At 45.3% G+C, this 16,336-nt stretch overlaps 1 protein-coding gene across 1 annotated transcript; it reads right to left on the bottom strand.

The window, feature by feature from the left end:
• Positions 1–1,597: 1,597 nt before the first annotated feature.
• LOC125121929 (cytochrome P450 27C1) lies at positions 1,598–15,615 on the bottom strand. Its single transcript, XM_053743489.1, is given in 11 exon segments — positions 1,598–1,649; positions 1,651–1,700; positions 8,188–8,289; positions 8,291–8,353; positions 8,355–8,396; positions 8,907–8,985; positions 10,392–10,549; positions 11,991–12,064; positions 13,860–14,033; positions 15,446–15,480; positions 15,482–15,615. Coding segments are annotated over 11 exon segments (963 nt in total).
• Positions 15,616–16,336: the final 721 nt, after the last annotated feature.

Raw genomic sequence — 16,336 nt, 5'->3', positions numbered from 1 at the left:
GCTGTGGCTGTGGTGTAGGCCAGCAGCTACAGCTCTGATTCAACCCCTAGCCTGAAACTTCCATATGCTGTAGGTGTGGCTCTAAAAGCATTTTTTTTTTTATTTTTTAAGAAGTTAAAAAACAAAGTGAGTATAGATACTGCAACCTCAAAGTGATCCAACATTTTGTCAGATAACATGACACAATTTCATATGAGAGCTAACATCACACAGATTTCAATATTATTAATACTTGAACAGAATGGGTATGTGAAATAGATATTATTTACACTTTAAGGATTACTTTGCAGAATGACTAACTAAAGAGGGGAAGAAAGATTTGTAGTATATGTATTAATAGGAAAGTGATCTGTGGGTAAAGATTATGTAAAGAAGACTATGGAACCAGGAATAAGAGGTCTCAAGTATGATAGTACAGAGAGAATATTATAAAATCATGTTTTTTATTGGTGGTCAGTAAGTAGCATGAACAGCAACAGGACAAAAACACTTGGGTGCCCGAGGCATCCAGTCAGAGCCTTGTGTGGTCACCAATGGTCACATTTCCAGTTCAGATGTTTAAAATAAAACTATGAAGATAAAAGTATTATTTTTTTATCTATAGATGCCCACTTGGGTATTTATTTTTCCTTGAAATAAAAATGTTCTGGAGTTCCCATTGTGGCACAGCAGAAACAAATCTCACTAGGAACCATGAGGTTTCAGGTTCAATCCCTGGCCTTGCTCAGTGGGTTAAGGATCTGGCCTTGCCATGAGCTGTAGTGTACGTTGCAGATGCGGCTTGGATCCTGCGTAGCTGTAGCTGTAGTGTAGGCTTGCAGCTGCAGCTCCGATTAGCCCCCTAGCCTCCTAGCCCCCTAGGCTTCCATATGCCTCGGATGCAGCCCTAAAAAAAAAAAAACAAAAAAAACAAGAAGTTGGAACTAAATCCTGACATGGAGTCAGGATGTCACATTGCAGAAGGTGTATTAAAGCCCTGGATTTATAAGTACACCACACCTCCTGTGGCAAATGCATAGGAGATGGCAGGGAGCTGAATATTGAGTCCAAGGGTGAGACAGCATGTGAGGCATGAAAATTCCACGCCACTGGCTTCCAAACAGCTGTTTCTTCAAAGGAAAGGCAACTCAGGTGGGCAAAAGTGAAAATCTTCTCACATTACTCTGAATCAAGATTTCACAATATGAAATGCTATAAAATTGGGTTGTGATGATTGTTGTACAACTATAAATGTAATAAAATTCATTGAGTAATGAAAAAAAAGATTTCAAAGTATGGAGTTCTCTGGTGGCACAACGGGTTAAGGATCTGTCATCACTGCTGGCTCATGTCACTGCTGCAGCACTGGTTCTATTCCTGGCCCAGAAAATTTCACATTTTGCATGTTCAGCAAAAAAATAATAAATAAATAAATAAATACTTACATACATACAGGCACCCACGGAAGTGTCTTGAAAAAGAAAAAAAAAAAAAGGATTTCAATGTCTGCCAGAGCCCGAGAGGCTGGTTTATGAGCAAGAAAGCCTCAGAAGGGATCCTCTTCCTCGCCCGCTGCCACCAGGTCTGCATCAGTCCACTGATAGGTGAAAACTTCAGGCTACTTCCTGCTGATGAAACGCACATGGATGGGCTCCCCTGGCATCAGAAGCATGAATGGTTTTAGTCTAAGGAGATGTTTTGATCTCAAAATGTTGAAGCAACTAAGAAGAGAGAGAAGGGCTTCAAAATTGGGAGGCAGGAAATTGACAGTCCTGCCTGGGTCCCTGTCCTCCTCCCCCTAGGCCCTGGCCACAGGGAGCCAGGGAAACGAGATGTGGGCATTTGCTGCCCACGGAACCACTGTGTTAGCCAGAAACAGCTGGCAGGTCTGCTGAGCAACTGTGAGTCCCAGGGGACAAAGACGTGCAGGCAGAATGTTCACATGCTGACATTTTATCAGCTGGTTCAAATTTCTAACCCTACTGCTTCCACTGTAGGTCTAAATGAAGAAGGAATCAAAGGAGCAATGGAAAAGAGAGACATTCCAGGGCTCCCATTGGTTCGGAACCTTCAGCCACTGCCCTCAGGGTGCAGACATGGGGGCAGGGGGGTGGGTGTCAAAAGGTGGGGGCAAAGCATCCCACAGGCTTCATTTAATTTAACATTCTTAGTTTAAACATTCTTCATTCTACAGTTCTAAGGGAGGAGCAGCCAACCTCTGACAGTGAAAGTGGAAAGTACTGTGAATGAACAATGTCACTACCTAGCAGTAAACCAAGGATGTTGCAGCCATCAAGCCATCACATTACAGCCATCCCAGCAGTGAGCCCTGAGGGAACTCAGGATGGAGGCAGGAAGCCCACCATCACCTGCTGCACCTGCCCTGACAGTGCACCCAAAGGGACTCAGGATGAGAAAGCACAGGATGCTGGCCCCAGAGAGCTGACATGCACGTCAAAGGGGCGATTTCATTGAACCCAGATTCCTGCATATCCCATACACAGCAAAGCACTGAATTCCTTAACTTGAGATGTCTGGTTTTCTTTAATGAACAGTAATCTTTTGATGTTCCAACTACCTGGTCTTTGTCACTAAAGTTCCTACATATCCTGGCTCCTCCCTGGCCTCTTGGAAGCAGTTCCTCCAAGTGACCTGAGAGTCCTGACTCCTGGGCTTGACAGGGATGGAGGAGGCACAGGTAGCTAGGTCCCAATAAGGGACCATAGAGAGGGAAACCTAGGGAAATTTGGGAGATCACGGTAAGTTAATAACTGCTCGAGAGGACCATCAGAACGAGGCAGGCTTGCTAGACCGGTGGAGGCAAGAGATAGGCCTCAAGTCATTGGACGGGGGATGGGGTGAGGCCTGCATTCAGGTTCAGACCAAGGGCAGGAGTTTGGGGACCGCCCTTCTGCTGATTTGAATACACTCCTTACCGGATACTAAGGAGGAGCTACTACTACTCGAAGAAAGAGGAATAGGCGGTCTTTTCTGACCCCCACTCCCCGTGGATGATAAAACTGTAGCCCACCAGATCCTGGGGGCAGAGCCTCCCTGCCTGCCAGCTTGCATCTCTCACAAGGGTCCTATCTTAATAAATCTATTTATTGCCTATCACTTGCCTCTCACAGAATTCCTTCTGTGAAGAGGCATAAAGAAAAAGAACCTCAGTGATTCCAGATGCTGGGTGAGTGATTCTAATTTAAAATTCTGGGTTCAAGTCCCAATCTGGGTTTAGGCTGGGTTTGAGTCCTGGCACATGGGTTCAAGGCCCAGTCTGTGTTCTGACCAGGTTTAGGCTATTAGTGTTGTCAGTTTCAGGATTAAGTCCTCAGAATGTCTGCCAAATAAAACATAATTATCAACTTTTATGTTGTGCATTTTTTCAGTCATAGTACCAAAATGACCAGTTATTAAGAACCTCTAAGTACCAACCAGCCTAAAGCACTAACTTCTCCACCAACTGGCCATGGCCTGATGTTCAAAGTCATCTCTAGGTTTAGGGAATAAAAGGCAACCTGCTCTAAAGACCCCTGTCACAACCATGTAAGCTCCTGGGGGGAGGCGGGGCACAGAGCAGGCTGGCTGACCAGCCACTCTTCCCTCCCCTGCTCCAGCCTGCAAGAGAGCCAGTGCTGAACAGCATGTGGTGTCACAGGTCAGACAGCTTCCCCGTCCCAACTCCAGCCTGTCTCCCGGGCTGGACCCATGGATAAGTCTTCTGCTGAGTTGGGGCTCTGGGGTGGGGGGCAGGCGGGGGCAGGGCTCAGTGAAGCCCCGGGCTGAAGGCGTTACTTTGGCACTGTCAGAGAGCCAAGCTGAACAGCCTGTACTTAGGCAGCCCTATAACACTGTGGCATGGAGACACCATCACCTCAATGTCTAACCTCTGACCCTCTGCTCTTACCTCACAGGACTATTTGCACATCCCCACGTGGCAGAAGGAGGCTTCACGTGGGGGTCGTCCTGAAGCAGGGAACAGGTGGGTCCCAGGCTGAACAACTATAATCTGTTCCCAGTGGACAGATAACTTCAAGATAAAAGATGCATCCTGATTGGATAAAAGATAGAGTCAAAGAGACCTCCAGAACTACACATGCTCAGAAAGTTTCTCAGGGGTCAGAGAAAGGCGGGGCACCAGACCATATTACACCCTGTCAACTTCCCAGAGACTCTGGTGCTAAAATCCATCCTGGCTGAAGGATGCGAACAAGGGAGGCCCTGAGTCAGGCCAAAGCCAGAAGAAGCAAGATGATTGGGCAGGGGAAGCCTGGAAGGACTGGACACAAGTGATTTGAACCACCCCCAAGTGCATGGCGCTCTGTGTGTCTGTGTGTCTGTGTGTCTGTCCATCTCTCTGAGCCTGCTCAGGCTGTCTCCTTACATATCTTTTCTCCTAATAAACACTATACTTTCCTCACTACTCTCGGTCTCTTTGCAGAATTTTTTCTCCAAAGGGACAAGAATTGGGATCCTACATGAAGCCTGCTAGCCCTGATGGTCTAGTGGTCAGGGTTTAGCGCTCTTGCCTCTCAGCCACCCAAGAACACCCCCACTCCAAGGTCAACATCCCATATGGCCTTTTTACCTTTCTGAGTGGCAGTGTGTACTCACTGAAAATGTGAAACTATTCAGGAGACAAAAAAAAAAAAGCTCCTTCCCATGGGTAGGGGCGTCTCCTTCTCCTCCTTCCTCTTCCTCTTCTTCCTCCTCTTCCTCTCCTCCTCCTTCTTGTCCTTTTAGGGCCACACCCACAGCATATGCAGTTTCCCAGGCTAGGGATGGAATCAGAGCTACAGCTGCCGGCCTACACCACAACCACAGCAACTCAGGATCCAAGCTGCATCTGCAAACTACACCATAGCTTATGGCAACACCGGATCCTTAACCCAGTGAGCAAGGCCAGGGGTCGAACCTGCATCCTCATGGATACTAGTCGGGTTCATTTCTGCTGCGCCATGATGGGAACTCCTGGTAGGGGCATCTTCTAAACATTCTCTCTGCAGTATGAAGGTCTCGTTCCTGATTTTAAGGAAACACATTACTACTGCACCATCAAAGCCATCCCGTCCTTCCAGGAGGCCATGGGCATGCTTGCTGCACTGCTGGGACCAATGCTCTCTATTTGGCCAAGGAAGGCCCTCCCACATGGTTATGCTAAAAGACTTGCTTCATGAATGCGTGCTGAGTTTTAGCGATCATTTTGGGAGGTGGTCATATAATTTTTCTCTAATTTGTCATTGTGGTGAATTTGATCTTGAGGTGAATCCTTGCATTCCTGACCACACCTGATATGGTAACAGTGCATTTCTGTTTAATATGTTGCTGGATTTGTCCTGCCACTTTTTCATTTAAAGTATTTTTCATCTTTGTTAATAAGTCAGATCTGCCTGTGGTTTTCCTTTCTTTTTTTATCCATTCCAGGTCATGACTGTCATGGTTATACAAGTCTCATGAAAATGATGGTTATCCATTGAATTGGTATTTTGATAAAACTTGCCGATGAAACTCTCTAGGTTGGAAATATTTGGGGGGTAGATCTTTTTACTACTGAATCAAGGTATTTAATATTTGAGGTCTATATCTTCACACTGAGTCAGTTTGGGTAATGTACATTTTTCCTAGCAAATTGTCCATTTTATCTGTCTTAAAATTCATTGGTTACAAAGTTGTTTGCAGTGTTTTTTTGATTTAAAAAAAAAAAATCACCTGCTGCATTTATAGGTATGTCTCCTTTCTCATTCCTAGTACTGTTTATTTGTGCCTTCTCCTTTCTCTTTTCTCCTGGTAATTTCAAATGATGATATTCCCTTTCTATCCTTGCACAAGTAGAAATTAGGACTCATGGAGCAAGAATTTCATTTGCATGTTAATAGCAGCAAGCAAATAAAACCACCTTCACCACCACCCAGCATCTGGTTTCTGACCCCCTTCCCACCATCTGGGCTCTGGTAGAACGAGGGCTCTGCATGTTGGGCCGTGGCTTCGGGACACACAGCAGCACTTAATGGACCAGCACCTTCCTGAGCACGGTCGCTGTGAGCAGACAGAGCAGGTGTTCTCACTGCTCACACATCCCAGGGGTGTGTATTTGGCCCATCCTGTGGATGAGGCTCAGGGTGGCTTGGAGGCCATGAACTGGCACAGCCTGGAGCTGTCATCCTTTACACACCAAGCTGCCTCTCACCTCAGGCACCAGTGGGTCTGGCCAGTGTCTGCAGGGCCCACTTCTGCCAGCTTCAGCCACCCTAGAAGTGACACCACTCAGCCACCACGTGCCCAGAGGCTGGATGGCCACATGGTAGGCCACCCCCCTCACCCTGGCTGTGCCCCTCAACTTCTTTCCCTCCCAGCCTTCCCCCACGCTGACCATCCACAGCCCCCTGCAGGCCCCCTTATGTTCTCTGATGCCCTCAGCGCCCAGCCCCGGCTCTGCCAACCTGCAGGAGGGACTCCTGACATGTGGGAGGTTGGGACACCTGCCACACTGCAACCTGGCAAGTGCCTCCAACTCTCAGCCTCAGCTTCCTCATCAGTCAAAAGGGACACGGTTGCCAGGTCATCCTTCCTGCTTCCAAAGCAGCTCCCGATCCTGGGGCCAAGGTTCCCATGGCCAACAGGTCATGACAGGCTTCCCAAATCCACAGGGAAGGCTAAGGGGTGGAACGTCTTTTCTACACTAGGCGTTGCTTTCATAAAACTTCCTTCAGACACTGCTCAGTTCCTGCTGCAGCCTGAACTCAGATACTGTATAAGCAGAAAAGTCAATGCTTTGTGATAGGCGTGTAAGTATTCTCTAACAAAACCGAGCCTCCCAGTGTTTGAAAACCCAACCATGTAAAAGTCTGGTTCACATAAAAGGAGGTGCTGAGGGGGTCTAAGACAGCAGTTGTCACTTCCTCCATGGTAACCTGGTGACAGCACTGAGGGGGGACACCTGGGAGGCCAGGACTCAAAGCAGATGCAGCCGCCAGTTGGGTGGAGGCACTCCACACTTTCTTACACTTTCTGCATTTCTTACACCAAATGCAGCCCACAAACCACTGCTCTAGAATCTCCCAGAGCCCCAGAGTTCCCATCGTGGCGCAGTGGAAACGAATCCAACTTAGAACCATGAGGTTGCCAGTTCAACCCCTGGCCTCGCTCAGTGGGTTAACGATCTGGCATTGCCATTTGCTGTGGTGTAGGTTGCAGACTCGGCTCAGATCCCACATCACTGTGGCTGTGGCATAGGCCAGCAGCTGTAGCTGCAATTCAACCCCTAGCCTGGGAACCTCCATATGCCTTGGGTGAGGCCTTAAAAGGCAAAAAAAAAAAAAAAAAAAAAAAGAATCTCCCAGAGCCCAGCCCAGTCCCACAAAGTTACTCTCTCTGTGGCCAGGGCTCAGGAATCTGCATTCCAGGAGCTCTTAGTGATAGGAAGATCCATAATATTTGAGATCCACTCCCTGGATACTCCAACTCACCTCTTTGTAAGGCTCCCGTGTGAGTGCCTGGGTTCAAGAACCCCCCAACTACACACACACACACACACACACACACACACCAGTTCTGCCCACAGACTTCCAAGAGGAAAGAAACCAAGCAGGTGGCCATGGGGCTAAAGATGGCTATTTGGGGGAAGGGAAGGTATTTTAACATATAAAAGGGGGAGTTCCCCAGATGTGGCACAGTAAAAAGGAATCCAACTAATATCCATGAGGATGTGAGTTTGACCCCTGGTCTTGCTCATTGATTTAAGGATCTGGTGTTTGCCCTGAGCTGCGGTTTTGGTTGAAGACGAGGCTCCAACCTGACTTGCTATGGCTGTGGTGTAGGCCAGCAGCTGTAGTTCTGATTTGACCCCTAGCCTGGGAACTTCCATATGCCGTGGGTGCAGCCATGAAAAAAGCAAAAATAAAATAAATTTTAAAGTATATATATATAGAATTTATATAAATTTATGCATAAAATTTATATTTAAATATATATATATATATGGGATTTAATGTGAAGCTCTTATTTAAAGTTTTCAAAGTCATTTTTTCCCTTCTTTCTCCCCCCACCAAATGCATATAGAAGTTCCCAGGCCAGGGATGAACATCTGCTGCTGCAGTGAAAACGCTGCATCCTCAACCCATTGTGCCCCCAGAGAACTCCTCAGTCTGGATGCAGAGGAGCCCAGTAACCCAAACCACACCTGTAGGCTCACCTGGCCCCCTGCCCTACCTGGATCATGACCAGGTGGATCTCCAGTTCTGCAGTCCTCTGCTGGATGCAGCTTCGAGCCCCAGAGCCAAAGGGGATGGACCCAAAATTGCCCACCCTGTCACAGGTTTCCTACCCAAAGCCAGTGTTCAGACCGGAACTCCTTGGCCTGAGGGAAGGTTTCATTCATCCTAGAAGGACGTGGCACAGTGGCAGAGGGCCAGTTGGATCTGAGCAAGCTATTTCATCAGAAGGGAACAGAGAGCAGAATCAAGGGACACAGGGCAGAGGCCAGAGCCCCAGCTCCAGAGACACTTCAGGCCAGGGAGCCGTGTAAGGGCCCAAGAGGCCCCCAGACCCTGTGCGGCAGGGCCCCTTCAATTCACATCCTATCCTGAATGAACATCAATGCAGTCACAGAGAAGGCAACTCAGGTCCTTCAGAAATGCTTCCCCCAGGGACCTGAAGCTTCCAGGGGGCCTGGGGTGAGGACGGGGAAGAGGCCTGTGTGCTACAGAAACACCTGGCTTTGCTTTTGCCAGAGAAGTCACAAATACACCACTCCTTGCTCCTAAAGCCTCACCCTCATAAAAAAAAAAAAAAAAAAAAACATGCACGAGAAAAGGAGAAAAGGAAACCTATAGATACCCGCTTAGAGACAAGGATGTCCTAACCATGGAAGCAAATTTCCAATCCAGCCCCCCTGCTCAGCCCTGCCTGGCCAGGTCAGCCACACTCACGCTTCTGGGAATCAGATACCCGCCAACAAGCAGGTCCTCCTGGGTGACCTGGCCATTCCCTGGCAGCACTGGAAACAGCCTGGAAAAGTCAACTGGGACAGGAAGGGAGTAGTGACTTTCAAAATACTTTACTACATTGAAAACTGTGTATGGAATGGATGAGCAAGGAGGTCCTGCTCTACAGCACAGGGAACTCTATCCAGTCTCTTGGGATGGAACATGATGGAAGATAATATGAAAAAAGAATGTATAAACAGAACAAAGGGTGGGAAAAAAGTGTATACATGTAAGAATAACTTGATCCCCATGCTGTACAGCGGGAAAAAAATTAAAAAAATATCAAATAGAATGTATATATATTTATGACTGGGTCACTATGCTGTATGGCAGAAATTGACACAACATTGTAAATCAACTATACTTTAATTTAAAAAAAAAGAAAAGTCTGTATGTACTGACATTTTCATTTTCTAGAAAGAGTTTCAACCAGGAAATCTCCAAGGACCTCCATGGCTCCTTAGATTAGCCCAGTGCATATTCTGGGGAATGTGAAAAGAGGTTTCAGAGTCAAAAAAGTTTACAGAACATAAAGCAAACATGCTATTGTGCTCCCAAGAGGAATCATTACAAATTTATGCCATAAATTATGAAATTTATCAAGGACTAGTTCCTAGGACTTGGGCTCCAGGAAATACATTCTGAGAAAGCCGACTTCAATTTTGGATTGTGCTACAAAGACACTGAATATAACTTTGACAAATGCCAGTTAACACATAGCCGGCTTTTTTTCCTTTACTTTTTTTCTTTTTTTGAGTTTAAACAGCATGCTGAAGACTGAGGATGCAACACAACTTGCAATATCATTATCAAGTCAGGTTTCAAAGAATCTTTTTAGCGGGTACTCTGAATAAACTTTGCTGCTTGTCATGGAATTTCCCACAGAGGCTGCTACATTCAGGACCCTCAAGAGAGGAGGAAACTTCACTGCTCATCTAACCCCACCTCCCCCCTCAACCCTGCCCCAGACCACCTCTACCCCCAGGCCCCAGGTTCTCAGGGCCAGGATGCCCCATCCAGAAGAGCATGAGCCTCCCTACTTGGTATCTCTAGCACAACTAGGAGATTCACACTAGGACCACAGTGTTTTGTAAGCACGTCTGGTAACCAGCCAAACAGCTCAAAACAGTCTTAATCTGCTTTGTCTGCAGAGGAGCCCACTGAGAGAGACACTGGGTGATCCAAATGTCTGGAGTGGGTGCAAAGTTCAAGGGTGGCTCTGAAGGTCTTGATGAAGAAATTCGTGTTTCCAACCATAAAACAGAATAGCCTTTCTGCCACCCTGATGAGGCCAAGAGGAAATAAAGATGGTTATGAACACCTCCCTCCTAAAGCATGTGCTTAGGACCCATTTTTAGGTCAAAGCACGATCGTTACAATAAAGAATCAGAGTCACGGTCTGGGCATGAATTTCCATGAGACTTTTACTTCAAGTTCTCCTTAAGCAGAACTTGGATCAAAGGGACTTTAGAGACGTCTGCGGCTGTGGGGACCTGCCTTTCCCCCAGATTCTTCACTATCTCCTGATACACCGTCTGCTGCACATCCCGGTATCTTGCAAGGAGATACACCGCCCAGGCCAATGTCTGATAAAGCAACCGGCAGACATGGCACGTGGCGAGGAAAGCCAAGGATTGAGGTTGAGGCATAGGTAAGTCAGAAGCCAGGAGGTTGTGCCTAGAACTTTCTGTGACCCTCTTCCCAAGGGTCCCCTGGACCTTGTTAGAAAAGGTCTGAGACTTCATTCTGTGGCCCTGTGGCTGGTCTCAGACCACTCTGGCTGCGCTAATTAGCAGAGGTGGGGGAGTCAGGGGCACAGTACCAATGGTGAGCCAGTCATTGCTCTGTGAGCATTTCAAGCAAAGCAGCACGTAGCATTTGCACAAAGCAGAACCATCATTTATACCATTTCTTAGATTGAAGAATTACATTTCTGGTTATGGTGGCTAATTCTATATTACATCCTAAGTTCCATGACTTTCACTAAAAAATACTGTTACCTATACGACCATATTTTACTCTCTTGTAAACAAGGAAATTCCACAGTATCAATGCCCTTTCTTTCGTCTAAAAAAAAAAAATCTAACTTGGGAGTTCCCTGGTGGCCTAGTGGTTAAGGATCCAGCATTGTCACTGCTGTGGTGAGAGTTTGCTCTCTGGCCCAGGAATTTCTGCATGCTGGGGCATGCAGCCATAAATAAATAAATAAATCTAACTTAGGTTGGCCATATTGATATTATTTCCCTCTAAAAGATACTATGTATTTTCAGAGGGCAAGTGCTCCTTTACTATAATGGGCAGGTTCTTCCTTATAAATGATAAGTAAATACTTTAGATGTTTCTTATTAAGAGAACAGAACATTTCTGTTAAAATCACATTTTCATGGTAAAACCTGATGTGGTATATCCACACAATGGAATACTATCTAGTAACAAAAAAGAATAAACTATTTTTATACACAACAACATCCATGAATTTCAAAACCATTTTGCTGAGAGAAGGAAGCCAGACACAAAATACACACAAAATACATAGGGTTCTATTTATACAAAATTCTATAAAAATGCAAAACCAATGTACAGTGTCAGAAAGCAGATGAGTGGTGGCCGGGGGATGGGGGAAGGGGCTGAAATGAAGGGTGAGGAACTTGCAGAGATGGTAGAAATGTGGTGTTGATTTCAACATCCAGGTTAATTTTAATTATTTCACTCAGCTAACTTTTTTCCACCAAACATTGAAAGCCTGGCCCTGCTTTTTCCTAATTCACTATCTTTTAGCAAATATAAAAATTGCTCTGTGGAAGTCCCATTGTGGCTCAGCAGTAATGAGCCCAGCTAGTACCCATGAGGATGCAGTTTCAATCCCTGGCCTCGATCAGTGGGTTAAGGATCCGGTGTTGCCATGAGCTATAGTGCAGGTCACAGAACTAGCTTTGATCCCGTGTTGCTATGGTTCCCATGTTCTCGTACCACCCCTGCTCTGGCCCAGAAAACCATGTCAACCATTCAGGCTGCAAGGCTCCATACTCTCCTCCACACCCAGCAATCACTCAGACACATGTGCTCATGGTCTTGGGGGTTGTGGGGGGGGGGTTGTTTTGCTAATGGGAACACAGGATGTATGCTTTTATCACACTGCATTTTCATTTCTCATGTGGCAATAGGGTATGGAATTCCCTCAAAATCATCTGGCAGTGCTTCATTTTTATTCTGATACTGAGCCCTCCTTGGTCCAAGTACATTATTCACCCACTACACTAATTAAATCTATTCACCAGGAAGAGTTTATTTAAAATTGATACATATACATAAGTCAAAATTCTTTATTACTCAATGAATGTATTACATTTATAGTTGTACAATGATCATCACAATCCAATTTTATAGGATTTCCATCCCACAACCCCAGTGCATCCCCCCACCCCCTGAACTGTCTCTTTTGGAAACCATAAATTTTTCAATGTCTGTGAGTCAGCATCTGTTCTGCAAAGTTCAGTCTGTCCTTTTTTCAGATTCCACATGTCAGTGAAAGAATTTGATGTTGGTGTCTCATTGTCTGACTACTTCACTTAGCATGATAATTTCTAGGTCCACCCATGTTGCTAAAAATGCTGATATTTCATTCATTTTAATGGCTGAGTAATATTCCATTGTCTATATGTACCACATCTTCTTGATCCACTCCTCTGACAATGGACACAGGTTATTTCCAGGTCTTGGCTATTGTATATAGTGCTGCAATGAACATTGGAGTACATGTGTCTTTTTGAGCATAAGTCAAACTTCTTGTTAAACTTTTATTTATGCTTTCTTTAGCAGGTTTTGGCTTTAAGTCATTTATAAAATGTACTGGGAGGGAATTCCTGTTGTGGCTCAACATAAATGAACCCGACTAGTATCCATGAGGACTCGGGTTCAATCCCTGGCCTCGCTAAGTGGGTCAGGAATCCAGCGTTGCTGTGAGCTGTGGTATAGGTTGCAGGCATAGCTTGGATCCCCCATTGCTATGGCTGTGGTTAGGCCAGCAGCTGCAGCTCCAATTCAACCTCTAGACTGGGAACTTCCATATGCCATGGGTGCGGCCCCTAGAAAAAGCAAATAAAGAAATAACAAAAAAATAAAATAAAATACTGGGGTGTTCTCCATGGCCTGGAATCTTTGTTCTTTTTACAGCCACACCTGAGGTATACAGAAGTTACTGGGCCAGGGGTTGAATCGGAGCTGCAGTTGCTAGCCTACAGCACAGCCACAGCAATACCAGATCCTTAATCCATGGAGCTAGGCCAGGGGTCAAGCCCTCATCCTCACAGATACTATGTTGGGTTCTTAGCCCACTGAGCCCACTGAGGACCTCCTGGCCTGGAATATTTTAAATGGTAAGTAAGAGTGTTTTTAATGACTGTGCCCTCTACATTTCTGATATTATTAAACAATTGAGAAACGTTTGCAAATCTGGAATGACTTTAAACTTGAAAGTGTATTGTTACTTTGTGCACGTGATAGTGGAATTGGTTTATGCTGTTTACAGAATTCCCTGTGCCCCTTAGGTTTACATCTCAAACACACACACACACACACACATACACACACACGTATTTGCCATGCCCAAGGCATGTGGAAGTTCCCTGGCCAGGGAGTGAACCTGCACCACAACAGCAACCCAAGCCGCTGCAGTGACGAGGCTGGATCCTTAACCACTAGGCCACCAGGGAGCTCCTATATATATTTTATAAAGAAAAAAGGTCAAATCTTTTCCTGGACACCTTTAGCAGTGAAGCAGGTGTTCTGCTAGTATAAACACATGTGGTCCTCTTAAAGTATCTGTCACGCATTGGATTCCTCGGAAAGGTCATCAACTATAATTGCGCTCCGTTTATTAAGAAAAAGGCAACCCACAGCTCAACCCCAGGTCAATGCTGGCCAGCAGCATCTCGGTCATGTTAGCGTAGATCTCCTCCCGCATCAGCTCCTAGCTGAGGAAGAGGCATGTGAGAAGCCCAGCTCCAACTCTCTGCCCCTGGTCAGGCTGGCACAGTATGTCCCCCAGCCTGCTGTCAACATGAATTTGGCCTGTTGAGACATTGTTTCTTTGGAAAGAATTTTTGGTAAAGAATCATCTCTTCAGAAATGTGAATCAAAACTACAAGGTACCACCTCACAGGAGTCAAAATGGCCATCATTAATAAGTCTACAAATAACAAGTGATGGAAAGGGTGTGAGAAAAAGGGAACCGTCCTACACTGTTAGTGGGAATGTATATTAGTACAACCACAATAGAAAGTAGTATGGACATTCCTCAGAAAACTAAATACAGAACTAATATATGATCCAGCAGTCCCTCTCCTGGGCAAATATCCAGACCAAACTGCAGTTTGAAAAGATACATACACCCATATGTTTGTAATAGCACTTGGCTATTAACAATAGCCAAGACATGGAAACAACCTAAATGTCCATTGACAGATGAATGGATTAAGAAGACATGGTACATATATGCACAATGGAATACTACTCAGTCATAAAAAAGAACAAAATAATGGCATTTGCAACTACATGAATGCAACTAGAGATTCTCATATTAAGTGAATTAAGTCAGAAAGAGAAAGACAAATACCATATATATCACTTATATGCAGAATCTAAAATATGGTACAAATGAACTTATCTACAGAATAGAAACAGATTCTCAGATATAGAGAACAGACTGTGGTTACCAAAAAGAAAGAGAAAAAAAAAGAATCATGTCTTCAGCCTTCCAGCAACCCCATGTGTGGCAGGTTCAGAGGCTAAACAGGCCTCCGTTGATTTACTGTTGACGCTGGAACCTCATTCTTACATTTGTCTGTGTGAATGAAATGAAAGTAGGGAGCAACCTCCTACTTGCCAGGTGGGATGCTGCTGATTCACGAATCATTGAATAAAACCAACTGGATCCTCAAATTTACTCCCCACCAAAAGTTACACACAAGCTAAATATCTCTTCCTTTTGAAGAATAATCTATAGGATATTTGCAAATGTTTGCTTTACTAATGAAATAGCCAAAAAACACTTTGGAGTTACATGAATACAGATCCTTTTTTTTTTCCTACTGTGCTTCTAGAGGGGAAAATGAATTGAGGGAAAAGGCCATGTCACTACAAAAAAAAAAATTGCTAGTAAAGGGAGTTCCCATCGTGGCTCAGCAGTGATGAATCCAACTAGTATCCATGAGGATGTAGGTTTGATCCCTGGACTCACTTAGTGGGTTAAGGATCCAGTGTTGCTGTGGCTATGGCATAGGCCGGTGGCAACAGCTCCAATAGATTCCTAGCCTGGGAACCTCCATGTGCCATGGGTGCAGCCCTAAAGAAAAAAGACTAAAAGACAAAAAAAAAAAGTTGACCCCAAATAACATGTAACCCCATCAGGCATCTCCTGAAGGACATCCCTGTCTGCACGGGCATTCAGCACACAACTAGCATCAGACTCCATCTGCTCTTACTGAATTTGAAGAGTCCATCCCAGGACCTGCAGAACATCCCGGAGCCACTTGGGGATGGTGCCCGTGTACATGGAGGTCTTGAACAGGCTGAACAGAAGCCCCAGGGCCTCAAGGTAGTCCAGCGTGGGCTGCAGGCAGCATAGATGACTCTCATACAGGATGGTGGCCATTCCTGCATGGGAACACCAGATCCTTAACCCACTGAGTGAGGCCAGGGATCGAACCCTCAACCTCATGGATTCTAGTCAGATTTGTTTCCACTGAGCCACAACGGGAACTCCCTCATTTATTATTTTAGGTAGACATTGTGACTATTTCCTGATGGAGATATCTCTATACACAGATGACACAATCTTGCATATAGAAAACTCTAAGAATCAGCTAAAAAACTATCAGAACTAGAGTTCCTGTCATGGCTCAGTGGTTAACGAATTTGACTAGGAACCATGAGGTTGCGGGTTCGATTCCTGGCCTTGCGCAGTGGGTTAAGGATCCAGCGTTGCCATGAGCTATAGGTCGCAGACGCAGCTCAGATCCCAAGTTGCTGTGGCTCTGGTGTAGACCGGCAGCTGCAGCTCCTGGGAACCTCCATATACCACGGGTGCGGCCCTAAAAGGACAAAAAAAAAAAAATACTATCAGAACTAGTAAACATGTTCAATAAGCTTGCAGGATATAAGATCAATTTCCATACACTAGCAATGAACAATCCAAAAATAAAATTAAGAAAACAATTCCATTACAATAGCATAAAAAGGATGAAATATTTGGGAATACATTTAACAAAAGCAGTGAAAAATTTTTCTTTTTTTCTTTCTTCTTTTTTTTTTTTTAATGGCCATACCTGCGGCATGTGGAAGTTCCCAGGCTAGGGGCAGAATGAGAGCTACAG

This window comes from Phacochoerus africanus, chromosome 3 (assembly GCF_016906955.1).
Source record: "Phacochoerus africanus isolate WHEZ1 chromosome 3, ROS_Pafr_v1, whole genome shotgun sequence".
NCBI classification, from domain to species: Eukaryota; Metazoa; Chordata; class Mammalia; order Artiodactyla; family Suidae; genus Phacochoerus; species Phacochoerus africanus.
The sequence above is the reverse complement of the archived record's forward strand: the minus strand, read 5'-3'. Positions and strand labels throughout refer to the sequence as shown.